This window comes from Haplochromis burtoni, unplaced genomic scaffold, assembly GCF_018398535.1.
Source record: "Haplochromis burtoni strain Fernald_Lab_line unplaced genomic scaffold, NCSU_Asbu1 Contig_281, whole genome shotgun sequence".
In the NCBI taxonomy this organism is placed as follows: Eukaryota; Metazoa; Chordata; class Actinopteri; order Cichliformes; family Cichlidae; genus Haplochromis; species Haplochromis burtoni.
This window is the reverse complement of record NW_024582642.1, coordinates 522,829-542,309: the sequence shown is the minus strand read 5'-3', so window position 1 is coordinate 542,309 and position 19,481 is coordinate 522,829. Positions and strand designations below refer to the sequence as shown.

Sequence of the window (19,481 nt, the reverse complement as noted above, 5' to 3'; positions counted from 1 at the left end):
CACCCAGACTTTCCAGTTTACCTATTAAACGCCGACTTCATGTATTTAAAATGTGTAATATATTAAAATTGGTTATAGTTGATAAAGGGTGTAAATCGTCCAGCAGGAGAAGGTATTTGCAGACAGCCTAGTGGATTAAGCTCGGGGCGAAAATGTCCCGAGTCTTCTCTGATGCATATGCTTCCGAGTTTCTTTTTGTCCGTCTGTCTGTTGTAGCAACTGAGTAGCTGCTCCAACGGGAAGACGTGGTCGTGGATACAGTGTTTTTTCAATGGTTAGTCGATTGAAATTTGTGCGTTTCGAAGTTTTGTCGCAGAGGCTCAATTCACCAAGAAAGTGAAAGTGAATGAATGACGGTGGTTCCTTTGAGCTAGAGGAGACTGAGTTACTGAACAGCACTCTCCAGGCTCCTGATGCTCATTACCGTAACAAACTAGCAGCTAGCTACAATGCGATCAAACAGGTGCACCGCTTTAGAGTCTAGTTACCTTTATTAATATTCATTATATGTACTTTATGTGCATATAAAAAAATCTGTGACATAGTGTCTTTTACTGCATGTAGTAACCATGAGTCTTTTGGCGTTTTCACTATTTTTCTCATTTATTATTTTTTACCTATTTAATGTAATGTAATTTAATTTAATTTTACGTCCAGACCTTTGTGCTGCTGTAACAGGTTTGTGGGATTAATATTAGTCTATGCCTATTAAGCCTGGACAGCGTAATGAATTTCACGTGGCTGGCTAAGTCTCAGTAATATGGAGTAACTTTTGCTGTAGTTTTGATTCTGAATTTTTAATTAAATTTAGAAGTAAATCGTCTGCTTAAGAAATTACAACATGAACGTTTCCCCGAATTTTAACACGAGTAATAAATTTTAAAAAAGAAAAAAGAAATTACTCCAAGTATTCATTCACAGAAATAAATAGAAACAAAATGGTCTGAACACCACTGATAAAAATGCAGTCCGCTTTACATTCAGATATCTCACTGGCAAATAAAAATGAAACTTATAAATGTAGAAAGACGACCTTTTCTGTCGACTTTGTACCGTTGTTTCCGGTCATACATATTATCATACAAAATCATGAAGTTGACTGTTTTTTAAAGTTGATTTTTTATATGGTTTATGTCTGTGACAGCCTGAAAGCTGATTTCCTCCTGAGCACATCAGACTGTGAAATATGAATACAGGTAAGTATTTCTGTTTATACTTTTTAATATTTTTCCAATTAACTGTTTGCTGAGTTTTTTGTGGAGCAGTGAACAATAAACAGTACTGATATGCATACATGTGATAAAATAGCTGTGATAGCTTTTGTATTGGAGACAATGTTGTTAGCATGGCGACTGGAGACGATAACACTGCCACAACTCCAGAGGGAGGTGAAGGAATAAGATCATTAACTGCGGGGGTGTGATTCTCAGGGCTCTTGTTACTGTGTAGGTGTGAGACCTGGCTGTCTACTCTGCCCACTCTAACAACACCAGTCCACTGAGAGAACATGCTGCACATTTCTGTCTCTATGAAAGGAGCTGACGGTACATAACGTATCACAGATATAGCCAACACAGTACTGAAAGTACTCCTTTGGTTTTCAAGACGTCACTGTCAGTCACACTGTCATAAAGATGTTTCTTTATTTAGATTCTATTTTGGTTGAATCCTTTATGCCTTTTATTTTTAATTTAGATGACTGTGTTTTAACAAAGACTCTCTTCCGATCTCCTTGGGTCAGCTAAAGGGTGAATGAATTAAAGCAGGTAGGACCAAAAAGTGCACCGCTAAAGATAAAATCAGACCCTGGTAGAACCAGGGTTGGGGGGAGGCGGCCATCTGCCGCGACCAGTTGGGGTGAGAGAAGGAAGGCAGGATAAAAGACATGCTGTGGAAGAGAGACAGAGGTTAATAACAAGTATGATTCAATGCAGAGAGGTCTTTTAACACATAGTGAGTGAGAAAGGTGACTGAAGAAGACTGAAAGTAAATGCAAAAAAGTAAAAATAAATCATTGTTACTGGTACTGACCTTTAACGCTGACTGAAAACAATTATATGGTGACAAAATGAGAACGTTATCCTCTTTTTTTCTTTTCTTTTTTTTTTTCTAAAAAAAAAGTTACTGGTAATAGACAACCTAACTAGCATTTAGAGGGTAAATTTTTTTTTGTTTTTTTGTTTTAATGACAAGGAATGATGCCAATTTGAGAAATCGAGTGGAAACAGTTTTAATATGTATTAATTTTATAACATTTTGTGAACGTAAACAGGTGGTGGCCACATTTGTCCACTAACAAGCTGAGTGGGAGTTTTTTTTTGTTTTTTTTCTTTTCAAAAAAGTAATGACTCATATATAATCGTAAAAGGTTAATTATTGATATACATTTAACTGCAATCATGGTTAGAAAATAAATCAGATTGCTTGTATTATTTGGTAAAAAATAATTATTTTATCCTTTTATTTCTTTGTAAATCATAAGAATGATGTGATGTAACTGGTTTTGAAAGGGTCAAAATTCTGAATTTTATGACTAGGACTGGTGCTAATTTAAAAACTCAAGTCAGACAAAGTTTCATCCATCCATCCATCCATCCATCTTCATCCGCTTTATCCGAGGCCGGGTCACGGGGGCAGCAGCCTAAGCAAAGAGGCCCAGACCTCCCTCTCCCCAGCCACCTCCTCCAGCTTATCCGGGGGAACACCAAGGCGTTCCCAGGCCAGCCGAGAGATATAATCTCTCCAGCGTGTCCTGGGTCTGCCCCGGGGCCTCCTCCCGGTGGGACATGCCCGGAACACCTCACCCAGGAGGGCATCCTTGTCAGATGCCCGAACCACCTCAGCTGGCTCCTTTCGATGTGGAGCAGCAGCGCTCTACTCTGAGCCCCTCCCGGATGGCCGAACTTCTCACCCTATCTCTAAGGGAGAGGCCAGCCACCCTTCGGAGGAAGCTCATTTCTGCCGCTTGTATCCGCGATCTCGTTCTTTCGGTCACTACCCACAGCTCGTGGCCATAGGTGAGGGTAGGGACGTAGATCGACCGGTAAATTGAGAGCTTCGCTTTTACACTCAGCTCCCTCTTCACCACGACGGACCGGTGCAGCGTCCGCATTACTGCAGCTGCAGCCCCAATCCGTCTGTCGATCTCCGGCTCCCTTCTCCCATCACTCGCGAACAAGACCCCGAGATACTTGAACTCCTCCACTTGGGGCAGGAACTCATCCCCGACCCGGAGTGGGCACTCCACCCTTTTCCGGCTGAGAACCATGGCCTCAGATTTGGAGGTGCTGATCCTCATTCCCGCTGCTTCACACTCGGCTGCGAACCGTTCCAGTGCGAGCTGGAGGCCCTCACCCGATGAAGCCAACAGAACCACATCATCCGCAAAAATCAGAGATGAGATTCTGAGGCCACCAAAGCGAAAGCCCTCCGCCACTTGGCTGCCCTAGAAATCCTGTCCATAAAAATTATGAACAGAACCGGAGACAAAGGGCAGCCCTGGCGGAGCCCATCACCCACCGGGAACGAGTCCGACTTATTGCCGGCAATGCGAACCAAGCTCTTGCAACGGTTGTATAGGGATCGAATGGCCCGTAGCAATGGGCCAGACACCCCATACTCCCGCAACACCTCCCACAGGACACCCCGAGGGACACGGTCGAATGCCTTCTCCAAGTCCACAAAACACATGTAGACTGGTTGGGCAAACTCCCATGCACCCTCAAGTATCCTGGAGAGGATAAAGAGCTGGTCCAGTGTTCCGCGACCAGGACGAAAACCGCATTGTTCCTCCTGTATCCGAGGTTCGACTAGCGGACGAACTCTCCTTTCCAGCACCCTGGCATAGACTTTCCCAGGGAGGCTGAGGAGTGTGATCCCCCTGTAGTTGGAACACACCCTCCGGTCCCCCTTCTTAAAGATGGGGACCACCACCCCGGTCTGCCAGTCCAGGTACTGCCCCTGATCTCCAGCAACATTGTAGAGGCGTGTCAACCAGGACAGCCCTACAACGTCCAGAGCCTTCAGGAACTCGGGGCCCCGGTAACCCTATCCCGGGCAGGGTAAACTGTTCCCTCGATGTTCTCTTCATAAGGGTCTTCTGAATCGCTCTTTGTCTGGTCCCTCATCCAGGACCAATTTGCCATGGGAGACCCTACCAGGGGGCAAAAGCCCCCAGACAACATAGCCCCTGGGATCACAGGGACACACAAACCCCTCCACCACGATAAGGTAGCGATTCACGGAGATATCACCTTTCTCACTCGAAGGTGGCCACTTTTGGCCATGAATAAGCTGAGTGGGAGTTTTATCAACTTTTGCTTTACGTGCACAAAAATAATAATATATGTTGTTGTTAATCGAGGACATGTCTTAAACTCTACTATTAACAATATAAGAAATCCATTAGCACTGCAAATATAGGAAATGGTCATTTTTGAGGTTGTCTTCCAACAAGGGCATTGTAACTGGTGTTTTACGGGTTTATATTTATGAAAAGAGCTGATGTTAGTTAAAAACTTTATGTAGTAAGAATAGCAAAAGAAAACCATGCAAATAAAAAAAAAATTACAGACTTAATTAGTTGGTGGCCACTTCTGGACATGCGCAAGCTGAATGGATGAGTGATTTTGAACAAACCAGAATTGATTGCCCAAGAGTAGTTATTATCTGGGCATTGCTGAACTGTTTGGGGTCCAAAGACACAACAAATAAGTGCTTGGAGCCTGCTACCAATGTTCCTGGTGTTGCTGTTTAGATATGCAGGTCGAGCTGGACTCGATCGAGGCCGAGCTGGACACAGTGGAACTGCAGCTCGCAGAGATCCTGCAGAAAAAGGCTGAGCTCACTTCTCGGAAGAATGCCCTGCTGCAGCAGCTGGAGGAGGCCTGTGACACTGCACAGCCTTTGTCTTCTTCTGCCTCAAAGGCATCTGAAGCCAAGCCAGCGATGAGCAAGCAGGAAATGCAACGATATGATGGCACAGGTACTCGACAGACAGACTAGACAACTAGTTGTAGAAATATGCCACGCCTGTGCACTGTGTTGACATGCAGTAACATCATGCTTTATAGATTTTCCATGGTCCAGCAACGTGGAGCAGCACCTGAAGGCCACATTCCATCTCTCTAACTTCAGACCTTTGCAGCTGAAAGCCATCAACCTGACCATGTCAGGCAAGGACCTGTTCCTGGTCATGCCCACAGGAAGAGGGAAGAGTCTCTGCTATCAGCTTCCTGCAATCTGTTCTAATGGTACAGTGAGACACACATGCAGAGTTTTGGAACAAAACATCTGTCCTTCCAGTTTTATGCTCTTCTTCTTACGACTTATTTCTTTTACTTTTATCATTGATCAGGCTTTACACTGGTCATCACTCCACTTGTATCCCTGATGGAGGACCAGTTGATGTACCTGAAGACTATTGACGTGTCGGCAGTCATGCTCAATGCATCCAGTAGCAGAGTAAGAACTGCCTGCCATGTAGAAAAAGATTATTTGAGGATTATGCGTGTGTGCGGAAAGAAAAGAATTGCCTTTTGTAATCCACATTTTGGATACAAGTTGTAACTATGTGTTTGTTTTACTGAAAGGGTGCAGATTTTTGGAAAGGAAAAAAATCTGCTAGCCAACTGTGTTATGTGTTGTAATTCCAAAGATATAGAGTGGAAAAAAACTAGAGGTCATACCCACTCTCCCTCCAGGTAGCCTTCTTTTGTGACAGCCTGAGACATAGCTTTTGACAGATGTACACATCTGTCAAAAATTCACACATACACATGTGTTGATAGTTTAATAGTATGTCTCATGAAAGTGAACTTGCAAATGTGTGTGTGAATGCACAGACTAGCAAAACAGAGTTTTAGGGAGAAAATAAAACTACATGTACAGGTACTATCTTCTATTCAATTCAGTAACATTTGATTTGTACAGCCACAATCACAACAATAGTTGCCTCAAGGAGCTGTGATCTTGTTTTCACTGCTTTACAAAACTAATGTGAGAGATCATCCAAAATCATTCATTCTGCATATTCCATGACTGCTGTTCATATCTGATGAGTAAACTGACTTTCTTGACAACTGCTTTTAATTTTGTATCCATGTCTTCATTTTGCTTTAAGCAACAATGAAATAACCATGGGAACTGCACTCACTGTTCACCAGTGTGTCCAAGAATCGTTTAGTGACATTACACACTTCTGCTGTGGACAAGAAATGAAGACTGAGATGGCTTTAGGGCATCTAAACAACATGGATGGATCATCTGTAAAGATCCACAACAACTGCAGAGCTTTATGTTTCTGGCACTAAACTGCAGCTTGTTTTTTGTTTCCATCATTCGCAGGAGCATGCTAAGATGGTCATGGCTGGAATGACAGATCCAAAGGCCCCCTTCAAGCTGGTGTACGTGACTCCAGAGAAAATTGCTAAGAGCAAGCTCCTAATGTCTCGTCTGGAGAAAGCCTACAAAGCAAACCTCCTGAATCGTATTGCTGTTGATGAGGTGCACTGTTGCAGCCAATGGGGTCATGACTTCAGACCAGGTGAGTATTCTGACCTCAGATCATATTTAGTAAACCCACCCCCCGTTGCTATGATGTGCTACATACTGGTTCACCTGTGTGCTTGTCGTTCAGATTATAAGATGCTAGGCATCCTGAAGAGGCAGTTCCCCAAAGTGCCCCTCCTTGGCCTCACAGCCACAGCAACCAGTAGTGTCCTGAAAGACTGCGAGAAGATCCTGTGTGTGCCACAGGCAATCACGCTTACTGCTTCCTTCAATCGAACTAATCTCTACTATGAAGTAAGCACTGTCACTGCACTCAAAAATCCACTTAGCCAGTCAAATGTTTTAATATAAAAATATGTGTTTAGAAATGTACATTTTTACCCTAGCAACAGGCAATACCGTTGTCTGATTGGCTGGTAGTTTGCTAAGCCGCAACAGCTACGAACTCTGTGAAGAAATTGTTCATTTCTGTATATTAGATTGAAATTAGAATCCCCCACCTTTATACCTTAATACGTCTTTAACTTTCAGTATAGTCCATTGAAGGAGTGGTGGCCATCTTCAACAAATATGCTCATATTTAACTTGTAGCAAACGTGACACACCAGCTGTCAATCAATAGTATACATCCCGCCCATCCCTTCTTGGTCAGTGCCCATAACACAGTTTAAAAAAATGACCTGGGGGAAAAAAAAAAGAAAACCAAAAACAACAGATTTGTTTTTATTTTTAAATTAAAATAATTATTAGAAATTACATTGACTTTATTTAAATGGGTGACAAAGGAAACTGAAGACATTTCTGTCTATTATGCTGTCAAAGACATGTCAAGACAAACCAATGGGTGACAGCCAATATAGTATTTCCGAGTTATTCACTTTATGCTATAATGAAACATTTCTACCCTGAAATGTTTATTTATGATTTTTTCCTAAAAATCTACATGAAAAATATTCTGGAATTAAAATCCAGTTTTGTTGTCACCGTACAGAACAGGATTTATGAGATGTCCAAAAAGCAATTTGATCTCATACAGACTGACATGCCAAGAGGTTTATGATATATCAAATGAATAGTTATTGCAAACATGAAAATGCATCAGTTTAAAATAAACAATTGATTAATAACAGTCAATACAATGTCATTGTCACACGCTTGGCAGGACAGACACCAGCATCACCGGGCGGGGATGTCACAGTAGACTTACATGAATCTCGATATCCAGTTTGAAACCAACACAAAATGATTATCCCTCATACTCAAACATAAACTGATTTATGGTGGTAGCAGGACATATGCTAAACTGTTGGGAAAATATGCTGAATAGACCACTATTGTTACTCCAAGGTATAACGTCAGTATGTACATTACATTAACCACTGAAAAACACTTTAGTCCAAAGGTGTCGAACTCCAGACCTCGAGGGCCGGTGTCCTGCAGGTTTTAGATCCAACACAGCTGATTTAAATGGCTAAATTACCTCCTCAACGTGTCTTGAAGTTCTGGCATTGGAGTTCAACACCCCTGCTTTAGTCTGTGGACCATTGCTGATTTTAAAAGGCCAGTAAAATAAAAAAAAAAAATGCAGGATAATATAAGAAAAACAATATTTTAGATGTGGTTGGATGTTGAAAGTCCCTGAACCAATCTGTCAGTCTCTTTCTTCCCTGTGAATTTGGGACAAAATAGTGTGCTGCTTATTCACAGTCGGATCACACAGTTACTGTGTGGTGTGCTTGACATCATCTGTCTTTGAATCTATCTAATAGAATAAAACTAAATAAGTTTTGTATCAGGTGGAAGGCAAACTCTCTGAATAATGATAGAAAGATAAAAATAAATGTGCTTATGAAGTCAGCTCTTCATCTTTTCTCAGAGTTAATAACTGTCACCTCCACTGTATAATCATTAAATAGAGCAGAGGTTCTTAACCTTTTTTTACTGCGGGTCCCATTTCAGATATTAACACTGTATTGAATAAATTGATGTTACTTTTGGTTTAATTTAATAACTAAATCAAATCGACTTCATTTTAACAGTTAAAACCTTGTCAAATAAACATGATGATGACATGATACGATGTAATAATCACAAAGACATTTATTTATTATGTGTATTTGAACCTGCACATAAAAGAAAATGCCAAACAACAAGGAAGGATTTCTGCTCCGAGCATTCAAAGAGCTTTATACAACTTGCTTTCTCACACATCAAATGTGTGAGCTGAGTATAGTTACATTAGTTATGTCTGCTAAATTGGGCTAACACTAATGTGACCAACTCTGTCAGATGACTCCAACGCTTAACACAATTTCAGTCAAAATGTAGAGCTAGTATTTTTTAACATGGGACTCTATTGGTATTTTACTGGCTTTTAAAACCAGCCTGAAGTGCCTGTAGTTTTTGGCTCCATTTTTCAGCCCCTTGACTATGACTTTGGACTGTAGAAGTGTCCTTTATAGAAGTTAAGTTATACAAATTCTCAACAAGACATGGTTTGGATCATGCATTAATCTAACAACTCTTACAGACAGAAGATACTCTATGAATACACAAAGTTCGAAAAGGCTGTAGAGGAATTCTCTAGAAAAGGGGTGGTGAACTCCAGGCCTCGAGGGCCGGTGTCCTGCAGGTTTTAGATATCGCCCTATTTCAACACACCTCAATCAAATGATTAGTTCATTACCAGGCCTCTGGAGAACTTCAAGACATGTTGAGGAGGTAATTTAGCCATTTAATTCAGATCAGCTGTGTTGGATCAAGGACACATCTAAAACCTGCAGGAAACTGACCCTCCAGGCCTGGATTTCGACACCTGTGCTCTAGAAGTTAAGAGTTAGGGTTCATAAACTTCTTTTTACTATGCTCCCCATCTTCATACACACTTAACACGTGTTTCATTTCCTTCTCAGGTTCGTATAAAGGATTCTGTCAGTGAAGCATCAGTAAATGACATAGCTGCTCTGATCAAGAGTAAATACAAGGACCAATCAGGTACTATGACAAACAAGACTGCTGCATATATAAAACATTACTAATGCCATTTTTCCACTAGTGCCGACTCAATTTGATTCTCTTCTGTTTTGGTGATTTTCCATTAAAATTGAGTACATGCATGGGTTGTTATAGCAACGTGGTTGTCATTTGTATACTACACAAACAAAACAGTGAAGGACGCTGAGGCGATGGTATACCTTCTGCTCAGCCTACGGCTTACTGTTAAACTTGCGGACCATGGTATTGGTTTTTGTGTAGCCATTTCCCTCAGTGCTGGGTTTCAAAAATAGTGGTTTTGATTTTTGAGGAGTCACTCTCATGACCCCAGTGACACCACTGACTGGCCAATTGGCGTCATCCAGTTTGTTCCATTTTCTGATTGTCTCAGATTGCTTGGAAGCCTGACTGAATAGGTACTAAAAAAGTACCTGGTTACCACTTATAACCACCTAATGGAAAACCCTTAAAATTGAGTTGATTTGAGCCAATCCGAGCTGAGTGGGCACTAGTGGAAAATGGCTAAAAAAGGTTAATATCCTCAATTCTGCAAAGTATTTTTAGTCATGCTAGAATAGACAATTATAATGTGAATATTTCTATACGTAATAATCATGTATGAATATTTTCTGCTTTCTTCATACATGCCACAGGAATTGTGTATGTATTCTCTCAGAAGGATGCAGAGTTGGTGTCAGCAGAACTCCAGAAAAGAGACATCTTGGCATATCCTTACCATGCAAACATGGACTCTGAGGACAAGTCCCGGGTTCACCGCAAATGGACCTCCAACAAAATTCAGGTCAGTAAAGAAACATATGCACAGCTGCATTTCTGCTGAGATTTTCTATAAGAATTGGGTCAAGATTTTCTGCTCATGGTTAATATTGCCTGGAGTGATTCCACAAAAAAAATTTTAATATATTTTTTTATTTAATTGCAATAAATGGTTCAGCACATAGCTTTTAGATATTATTAAAACTAATTTTTGGATTTAAAATATTCTTCTAAAAAGGGTTTTAGTGGATTTCTGGACTTCTGTAGTGTTGTAGATGGCAGCAGCTTAAACTACAGTCAGTGCTCCCCAAAATAAATAATTAAGTCATAGCTTAAAATGTAGATTTAAATAGCATAAAAGGGGATAATAGGAATTTCCTTCAGGATTAATAAAGTATTCTGATTCTGATTAAAGGGAGAAATCAACATGGCAAAGTCAGAAAATGAACTATAAATTACAAAGGAGCTCAAGGGGGATGTGAACATAGCTTATTTCCTGGAATATGGAACTAAGGAGGTGGTTTGCATGGAAAAAATGGAGATCAAGTAGAGTGGAAGGAGTGTTCTTTAAACAGCACTTTGGGATTTAGATTGCACTTAAAAGAAAAGCATATAATGCAATCAGAATGACACTCAAGGAAAAATGAGTTCATCATCAGACACTATCCAGGAAAACTCAGGGTGTTTTATGACTCCAGCTCCGTGATCTACAGCAGCGCATCCAAAGCCACAAACAACCTGGAAAAATGGGATTACAAAGTCCAGAGCCAGTTCCCTCTTAGCAGTCACTTTTAAATGGAGATCCTATCATTGTAGGTGGTAAACAGCTGGAAGTAATCCATGCGATGATCTGCTTGAAACACGTTGAAACTGAGAGGAGTTCATCATAATAACCAATGTACGGAAGAGGATTAGGGCCACTGGGGGGGGGGATGGGCACGTCTTTCTTTTTATATTTATATATATATATATATATATGTATATGTATGTGTATGTGTATGTATGTATATGTATATATGTATGTATGTATATATATATATGTGTATGTGTATGTGTATGTATATGTATATATGTATGTATGTGTATATATATATATGTGTATGTATATATATATATACGTAATTGACACCAATTTCCTAAACAATTGAGTTTAATAGCCTGATATCAGCCTTTATCCAGGTCAAGATAACATGTAGGCTTAGGTCACAAACTCTAGAGCTAATGAAAGAGGAGGGAGGCATAACTCTGGCTTGCTTAGAAAATTATTAAAAGATAGCTCATTACTCTTCTGAATACAGTAGGACTAAAATCTTTATAAGAAATATTTATTTACACTCTATAAGTGGATGTCAGTACCTCTAAAGGTCTGGGACATGCCAGAGAACGAGCAGTAATAAATCTGCAGGTCTCTTCCAAATCTTCTGGGATTGTCCAAAGCTGTCCTACTGTACAGAGGTGGTAGCAAACGTAATTTAACAATTTGTCCACAATTGGCCTTTGATTTCACTTTAATTTATCTACTTAACCTTCCATCTGGACTTGATTAAAAAAGATTGTAAATATTATATAAATAATGTGATCCGAACTAAAAATCATATCAATTTTGTTCAAAATCAGCACTGAAGTTCCCCCATACATAGAGAGGGGCAATACCTCTGATTGGAAAAAAATATTCCATTCCATGCTTGTAAACAGCTCACTGAATAATGCATCTGTAAAACACATGAGTTGTTTTTTTCGTTTTTGTGTGTTTAGGTTGTGGTAGCCACTGTGGCATTTGGCATGGGCATTGACAAGCCTGACGTCAGGTTTGTCATCCACCACACCATCAGCAAGTCCATTGAGAACTACTACCAAGAGAGTGGACGGGCAGGTAGACGGCCTATAATTTCTATTGGTAGCATAAGCAATACCGTTCTAGCATTACTCATGGTTATTATTCCGATGTTAAGTGTTTCCGTTGTGTCTCCAGGTCGAGATGACTCTCCGGCTGACTGCATTGTCTATTTCGGCTTCGCTGATATCTTCAGGATCAGCACCATGGTGGTGATGGAGAATGTTGGTCAGCAGAAATTGCTACAGATGGTAGATTACTGCCAGAATGTTAACAGGTAGCACAGGATGTCAGTGCGGGCTGCCCAATTTGCACAGTCTTAAATGTAGTATATATTCTTAAATGTAATATCTGCTTTGTGAAGGTGTCGGCGCTCTCTCATGGCAGTTCACTTTGATGAAGTGTGGGATGATGAAGGATGCAACCAGATGTGTGACACTTGCAGTCAAGCAAAAGGTGTGGGTGGTGATGAAATTTATTGCTTTATGTGTCAGCCATATCGATCATATGCCCTAAATCCATCACCTCACTTTTAACACCCCCCTCCAGATTACCCCACTGTGGACATTACCCAACATGCCAGGCAAGTGGTGCAGATTGTGGAGCTTGCAGCCTCCATGGATGAGAAACTGACCCCACTGAAACTGGTGGATGCATGGATGGGGAAAGGCCCTGCAAAGCACAGGAAGATGATTCAGACCACCACGCTGTCTCGGCGACAGGCTGAAGTTGTGATTGTTCACCTGCTCCTGCAGGGATACCTCAGGTGATTCATGCTTCGTTTCTTTCTGTGGATTTAGCTTAATTCAATTTTATTTATTAAGTATCAATTCACTACAGTTTTTCAAGATGACTTTGTTTATTGTTCTGTTTTTGTTCATTAATTGACCAGTGTGTGCATGTCTGTGTGTCAGCCTGTCTGTAGAGATGATAGGTGGAAAAGTTTTGAATGAATTCTGATAAAACCTTGGATGGGGTTTAGAGAAGGCTTGGCTTAACGATCCATTAAAATTTGGCTTCCTCTGATTGTATTGGCACAGGAAATGATACTGGTATATAAGGATTCTAAATATCGCATTACAGTTAGATCCAAATATGTCACATTTGATCTCTGACATCACTTTTACATTTCACATGTGCACTTCTTTAAAATTAACCCCCAAATGCATTATTGTTGCTGCACTGCAAACTTCTTAAAATACATTTAAAAAGAACAAAGACAACAAAATGCAAATATAATGTACCCCTAAAAGTAAATACTGAGGAGAAGAGAGTGAGCTGCCTGGGCAGAGGTTGGTGCTCTTGGAGTGCTTCTTGGTCTAAAAGAGATCATCTTTGTGTGACACATCTCTCTTTTCTGACACGTCAGAAAAAGATGTTGATTTCATGCAAAGAAATCCCACTGGTGTCAATGAAGTGCCTCCAAACTGCTAACCAAGTTTGGATACCATTTTCTTCCTCTACACTAGGTTAGCCTTCAAGCTAGCAACTGTTGCACTGTTGCAGATGTGGGGCCTAGGAAATGCAGAATAAATTAAATTGAACTCAAAACATCAGGCCCTTTTTAGAATATCCATTCTAGCTTTTCTAATTAGGATCAAACCTGTCACAATGTAAAGAACAAAAATGCATTGAGAAGTTTCCCTCAAATCACACAGCCTCTGCAAATACATTGTGTTGGAAATCGGACCATATTTAGTCTATAGAGAGGAGTAGCTGAAGTTAAAGGCCAGACATGCTTTTCACTTTTACTTTCTTTGAATAAAGCTTTAAACTCACCTTAACTTGACCTGACTGACTGTGGCAAACCATCAGGCTGTGTAAGTCTCTAGTTCATGGGATTAAAGATAAAGCTCTGATCCTGTGACCATTAAGTCTGTCTGACACAGAGTTCTTCCCAATGTGTTGACCTCAGAGAGGATTTCAGCTTCACACCTTACACCACCTACTTCTACATGAAGCTGGGCCGCAAAGCTTCTCTGCTGAAGAACCCGACACACACACTGAGCGTGAAGATGAGAGATGCAGAGGCCGGAGCTGCTTTGGTAAGTTTGAAGTAAAAAACATATTCTTCTGTTACCATCATTTAGGAGAGTTTTTTAGTATAACACCTAACCCTAACTACAAAGTAAGTTACAAATCACATCTGTTTTCATGTCACAGTTGGGTGTAGTTAGGCCTGAATTTTAAAACACTCACTTTAGTTAGTACATCACACTGTCTTTGTTTGCAACAGGTTTGAACAAACATTTCCAATTTGTAAAATATTACAGCTACAATCAGACTGAGTGCCAGCACAAACAGATCAGAGTGAGCAGACTGCATTGTACTGTTTGGAATATGTTTTTTATTAGTAACTAATCCAAAAGAGCCTAATAAACCATTTATGTTCTATTTAAAAGCTCTAAGTGAATAAAAATGTCATAAGGACACTCTAGTCAAAATAAACACTTTTAGATCCCTGTCTTACTTCTCTCACCCTAACCTATCGCAGCAGATGGCCCCGCCCCTCCCTGTGCCTGGTTCTGTCGGAGGTTTTCCTGTTTCCTGCTTCCTGTTAAAAGGGAGTTTTGCCTTCCCACTGTCGCCAAAGTGCTTGCTCATAGGGGGTCATATGATTGTTGGGTTTTTCTCTGTATGTATTATTGGCACGATTTGATATCCTCGTGTTGGTGTTATTCCTACATCATCATAATAAATGTTGTTCCGGGTTCAACATTGCAAGTGACCAATCACATAGTTGTGACGTCATACTTTTACGACTTCGGGAAAAAAAAAAAGCTGTTAAAAAAAATGTACTTGCGAAAAAACGCCTCTGTCTGCCGATCCAGCAATTTGAATTCTTTGCATTTCAGGATACTGCTCTTTAATAATCGATAAGCATTATACATATTGTCCTTGCAACATTGGAATAAATGATTGAATCGCTTGGCTGCAAAAGTATGATGTCACAACAATGTGATTGGTCACTTGCAATGTTGAACCCGGAACAACATTTATTGTGATGATGTGGGAACAACACCAACACGACGATATCAGGTCATCCGTATTATTGTAGGGTCTACCTTACAATATAAAGTGTGCTGTTGTTGTGATTTGGTGCTGTATAAATAAAACTGAATTGAATTGGAAATAAAGCTATTTAATATAAATGGGTTATAAAAGGGTTAAACAGGTCAATGGTATGGGTACAGGGTACACAGAAAAATGCATGACTTTCATTACTTCTGTTCGGGACATAAACTTCTGCATGTCTTATTTATGCCACATGTAAATAGTCCTAAAAATTGGTTGCAGTAAAAATGTTCAGCTGCTTCTCTTCCTGGAGTTTCCAAGCACTATCAAAAAAATAAATAAATTAGCAAAAAAAATATAATTGCTTCAGAAAAGATAATTTAATTTTTTTATGAATAAACTAAGTAAAACTACTTGTCAATGTACTCTTCAATTCAACAGCTACACTCACAGAACTAGCCAACTAAAATATGCTCTCCTCTGCACAGTCCTCTTTGCTTTACAGTGCTCTACACACCCGAACATTAAAGCTAACAAGTGGATTTTCCCGTTTAACGGGAGGAGGGATCTGTGTTTATATAAACAATGACTGGTGGACAAATCACACTGATATAGCAAGCTACAACTCCTCAGACTTGAAATACTTAATACTTGAATGCAGAGGATCTTTTCTAACTTTTTTGGAAATGGGGTTGTAAATTAGATCTTTACAGCAGTACCGTTCTGAGATCTCACGGTTTCCTGTTTTGGCACTGAATCAGATTCTGTCCTGGATTGTTGCATGTCCTCCCCTTCTAGTGTCGACTCATACATTCCACATCGGTGTGAACCTATTCGGATAAAGCACTTTTGTTAATGACCTGCAGGTAAAAGTCTCCAGTGGCAAGGGCAAATCCAAAGAGGGAAAGAGATCAGTTCAGAGCTGTGGAGATGCCACTGTGTCCAAGAAAATCAAGACACATCTTCCATAGCCCTCTCTCACCTGCCCAGAGGACAAGTTTACAAAGTACAGTTCATCATTCCCTACTCTGTTCACAGTTGCTTGTGTATGCATGGTGCTATGAACACTGTTACTTGTTACCGCATTGACTTCCATGGTGATGAAAACTTTTGAGAAGCTTGTAAAACATGAGCTTTTGCATGCTACTCAGGATAAATTACACCCCCCCCAAGTTTGCCTATAGAACAGGTAATAGGTAGTGTAGAGGATGCTGTGTGCACCTTGCTCTATATGGTTTTGAAGCACATGGATGGTGTAGCAAACTTTTATTGCCTGCTTTTTGTATTCAGCCCCATATTTCAGCAAGACATCTCACCCGTACATTTAATGTTTATTCTGGACTGATTTCTTGGCTTATTGACTTTTTAACAGAGTCAATAACAGAAAGTGAGAGTCAACAATATTCTATCAGATGTGCTTTTATCTTCCACTGTTTCCCCCCAAGCGTGTGTCCTTTCTCCACTTTGGTTCTTTATACAAATGAGTGTCAGAGCCTCTACCAGGACGGACATATAATCAAGTTTGCAGACGACTCCGTTATCGTCTCTCTGCTCCACGATACAGATTGTGACTGTGGCCCAGTTGTAGATGACTTTGTAAGCATGGTGTGGACAGTCTTTTCTTGACATTAATGTGTTTAAAATAAAGGAAATGGTTGTTGATTTTTTCTAAATAAAAAATGTCATCTAACCCTGTTTGTATTCATGGGCAAGAAATTGAGGGGATAGAGAAATATAAATATCTGGGCACCATACTTAATTAAAAGTTTACATTTGATGTGATTACAGACACCATATGTGCAAAGACTCACCAGCGTATGTATTTGTATCGGAAACGAAGTGGTTTTAATGTGGATAATATTTTTTATGAAAATGTTCTTGTTTTATTGAGTCTGTTTTCATTTTCTTTAATCTGCTGGTTTGGGTCTCTTAGCCTGAAAAATAAGAAAAGGCTGGAGCTCATTTTTAAATTGTGTAGCAAAGTGGCAGCTAAATGATCTTGCCCTCATGCATAAAGGGAGGGCGACCCTGAAGTCAGAACGGATGCAGGGTGCTATGACACCCTCTGGTTTTTTTTAAAGAGTATCAGCTGTTGCCTTCAGGGAGGAGGTATTTCTTGCCTCGTTGCAGAACAAACAGATTTAAACTCTCATTCGTCCCTACCACTATTCATTTTTGAAATTCTGTTATGTAATTTTGGGTGGATGTGTTATTTATGCAGCTGGCTACAAAGCAAATTGCCCCTTGGGCATAATAAAGGTTATCTTGATTATATTTTCTCGCCCACGCCTGTTGGGCTTAGTGTAAAATCTTAAATATTCAGATTTTACACTAAGAAGCATGTTTCACCAAGCTCTCGCTAACATTTCATCAAACTAACACATTCCATTTAACCTGGTTACTTGTAGGTTAAATATTCTGTTGCTGTATACACTTTATGAACATGATACTTTAAGTTTCTCTATTTTGACACATTCACCTCTTTGTGTACATCCAGTGGCTTATTCCAGAATGAAGACTTCACTAACATTGAATTTCATGTTTACAGGACACCTCAGCTGTTAAAGTGAATGAAGAGGATGTCAATATGACCTTAGACTCCACTGTTGTGGAGGACAGCTGTCCCCCACAACCTAAACAGATAATATTTAAAGAAAAGAGGAACGTATCGAGAAGACAAGACCTGAAGCCAGTCAGCCAGACAAACAAGCAGATGGCGAGACCGGACAGATATGGGAAGGCAGAGGAAAAGAAGAATAAACCTATCGTATTTCAACATATAATTGAGGCGGATGTTGAAATGAACAGAGTACATCATGTAGGAATCAGTGATTGTCAGAAAACACCGTCACATTCAGATAAACCTTGTTCCAGTTGCAAATCCAGCACCCCTCAGAGAATGCGAAGGAAAGCTTGTGCTCACACAGCAGCAGCCACAGGGCATGTTCCCTGTCCATCCACCCATATCACTGTGCCTAGCTCTCCTTCCCAGACCTCCATCATCTCTGACACAGCAGCTGAGGAGCTCTGCGACCTCAGGAATTATTATGGCGAACAGCTGAGGAGAATAAACTACATTTCCCACGAGTACTTGGGGCAGCCCACACATCCAGGAGTGCTGGCCTGTATCAGGGAGCCTTTGAAGAGCCTCCGCCTGCCCCGTGGACTGATCATTGCCCAGACAGCTCGAACCCTGTGGACACGCATCAGTGGCAGGAGAAAGCTGGTCCGCTGCTGACTTTTGTTACTGTTTAAATATAAAAATAAAATGAACTTTGTTTGGAAGTCTCGTATATTTTTATATTTATTATTATATAGATGGAAGAGAGAGAAATTACCTACCTCGTGTCAAACCAATGTTTTATGGCCCCCGTGTCAAATGATTTGTGCCTCAGGAAATTGTAATGGAAGTAATAAAAGTTAATTTTCTATTTTCATGAATATGATGAAATTATGATATTACATAACTCGGTAATAATCAATCATATGCGCAAAAATTATGATCATGAAAATGTAGACGAGGATGATGAGTAGGATGTTTGAGATCGTTGGAGTTTGTCACTTTAAGCCAAAAAGTTTAAGACAAAGACAAAATTAAGACAAAAAATTGCCAACTCAAACATTCTGAGATGAGCTTACACACTTGCTTTACTTCTCTGGGATAACTTTCTCGTAGATTAAATGCTGGTTTGGAAGCACGTAGCGAGGCTCCAAATGCTGAACCAGACCAGGTCTCACACGCCACAGACACTCTATCACGAGATGCATACTCCTCCGACATGCTAAGGTTATGAGCTGGGTTGCTATGTTGCAAGTTTTGTGAGGTGCTTTTGTGATATTGAATTGATCGGATTACATTTTTTATTTCTCTCCGATATCCAATCCAGTAATTTAGGTCAGTATCGGACCGATACGTAATATCGGATCGGTCCATCTCTACTTATGTTGAGGAAGAAATCCCCTTAAAATGGGTGTTTCAGCAGGACAATGACCCCAAACACACCAGCAAGCGGGTAACATCCTGGCTGCAGACCGAAAAGACTGATGTAGCGAAGTGGCCAGCCCCTTCTCCTGACCTCAATCCGATTGAGAATTTGTGGAATGACCTCTAAAATTCTGTTTTTGATGCAAAACCCAAAAATGCAGAAGATCTGTGGATTGTAGTCCAGTCAGCCTGGGCTGCAATTTCTGTTTGCAGGTGTTAAATGTTAGTTGACTACGTGCCACACAGATGCAAAGCAGTGACCAGAAATAATGGTTATACACCTAAATAATCAGTGCTTAAAGGAAAAGCAAAATCCTCATTTTATTTTCAGTTTATACTGTAAATATTCCAGTTTGTAAATTACAT

At 40.3% G+C, this 19,481-nt stretch overlaps 1 protein-coding gene across 3 annotated transcripts; it reads left to right on the top strand.

Annotated features, from left to right (window-relative positions):
- The first annotated feature begins 148 nt into the window (after positions 1 to 148).
- Positions 149 to 19,481, top strand: recql (RecQ helicase-like). 3 transcript variants are annotated; one of them, XM_005940598.3, is made up of 16 exons: positions 150 to 274; positions 1,145 to 1,196; positions 4,757 to 4,984; positions 5,073 to 5,252; positions 5,357 to 5,463; positions 6,346 to 6,544; positions 6,638 to 6,804; positions 9,423 to 9,504; positions 10,158 to 10,306; positions 12,037 to 12,154; positions 12,254 to 12,392; positions 12,480 to 12,571; positions 12,665 to 12,881; positions 14,031 to 14,160; positions 15,997 to 16,136; positions 17,679 to 17,924. In XM_005940598.3, exons 2-15 carry the CDS (start codon positions 1,187 to 1,189, stop codon positions 16,099 to 16,101), a joined length of 1,923 nt encoding a protein of 640 aa, XP_005940660.1. In that variant the 5' UTR covers positions 150 to 274; positions 1,145 to 1,186; the 3' UTR covers positions 16,102 to 16,136; positions 17,679 to 17,924. The 3 variants fall into 3 exon arrangements, with proteins under 3 accessions (XP_005940659.1, XP_005940660.1, XP_042083721.1); XM_005940597.3 differs by lacking the exon at positions 15,997 to 16,136 and having other exon boundaries at positions 149 to 274; positions 17,679 to 19,480; XM_042227787.1 differs by lacking the exons at positions 150 to 274; positions 15,997 to 16,136 and adding an exon at positions 281 to 463 and having other exon boundaries at positions 17,679 to 19,481.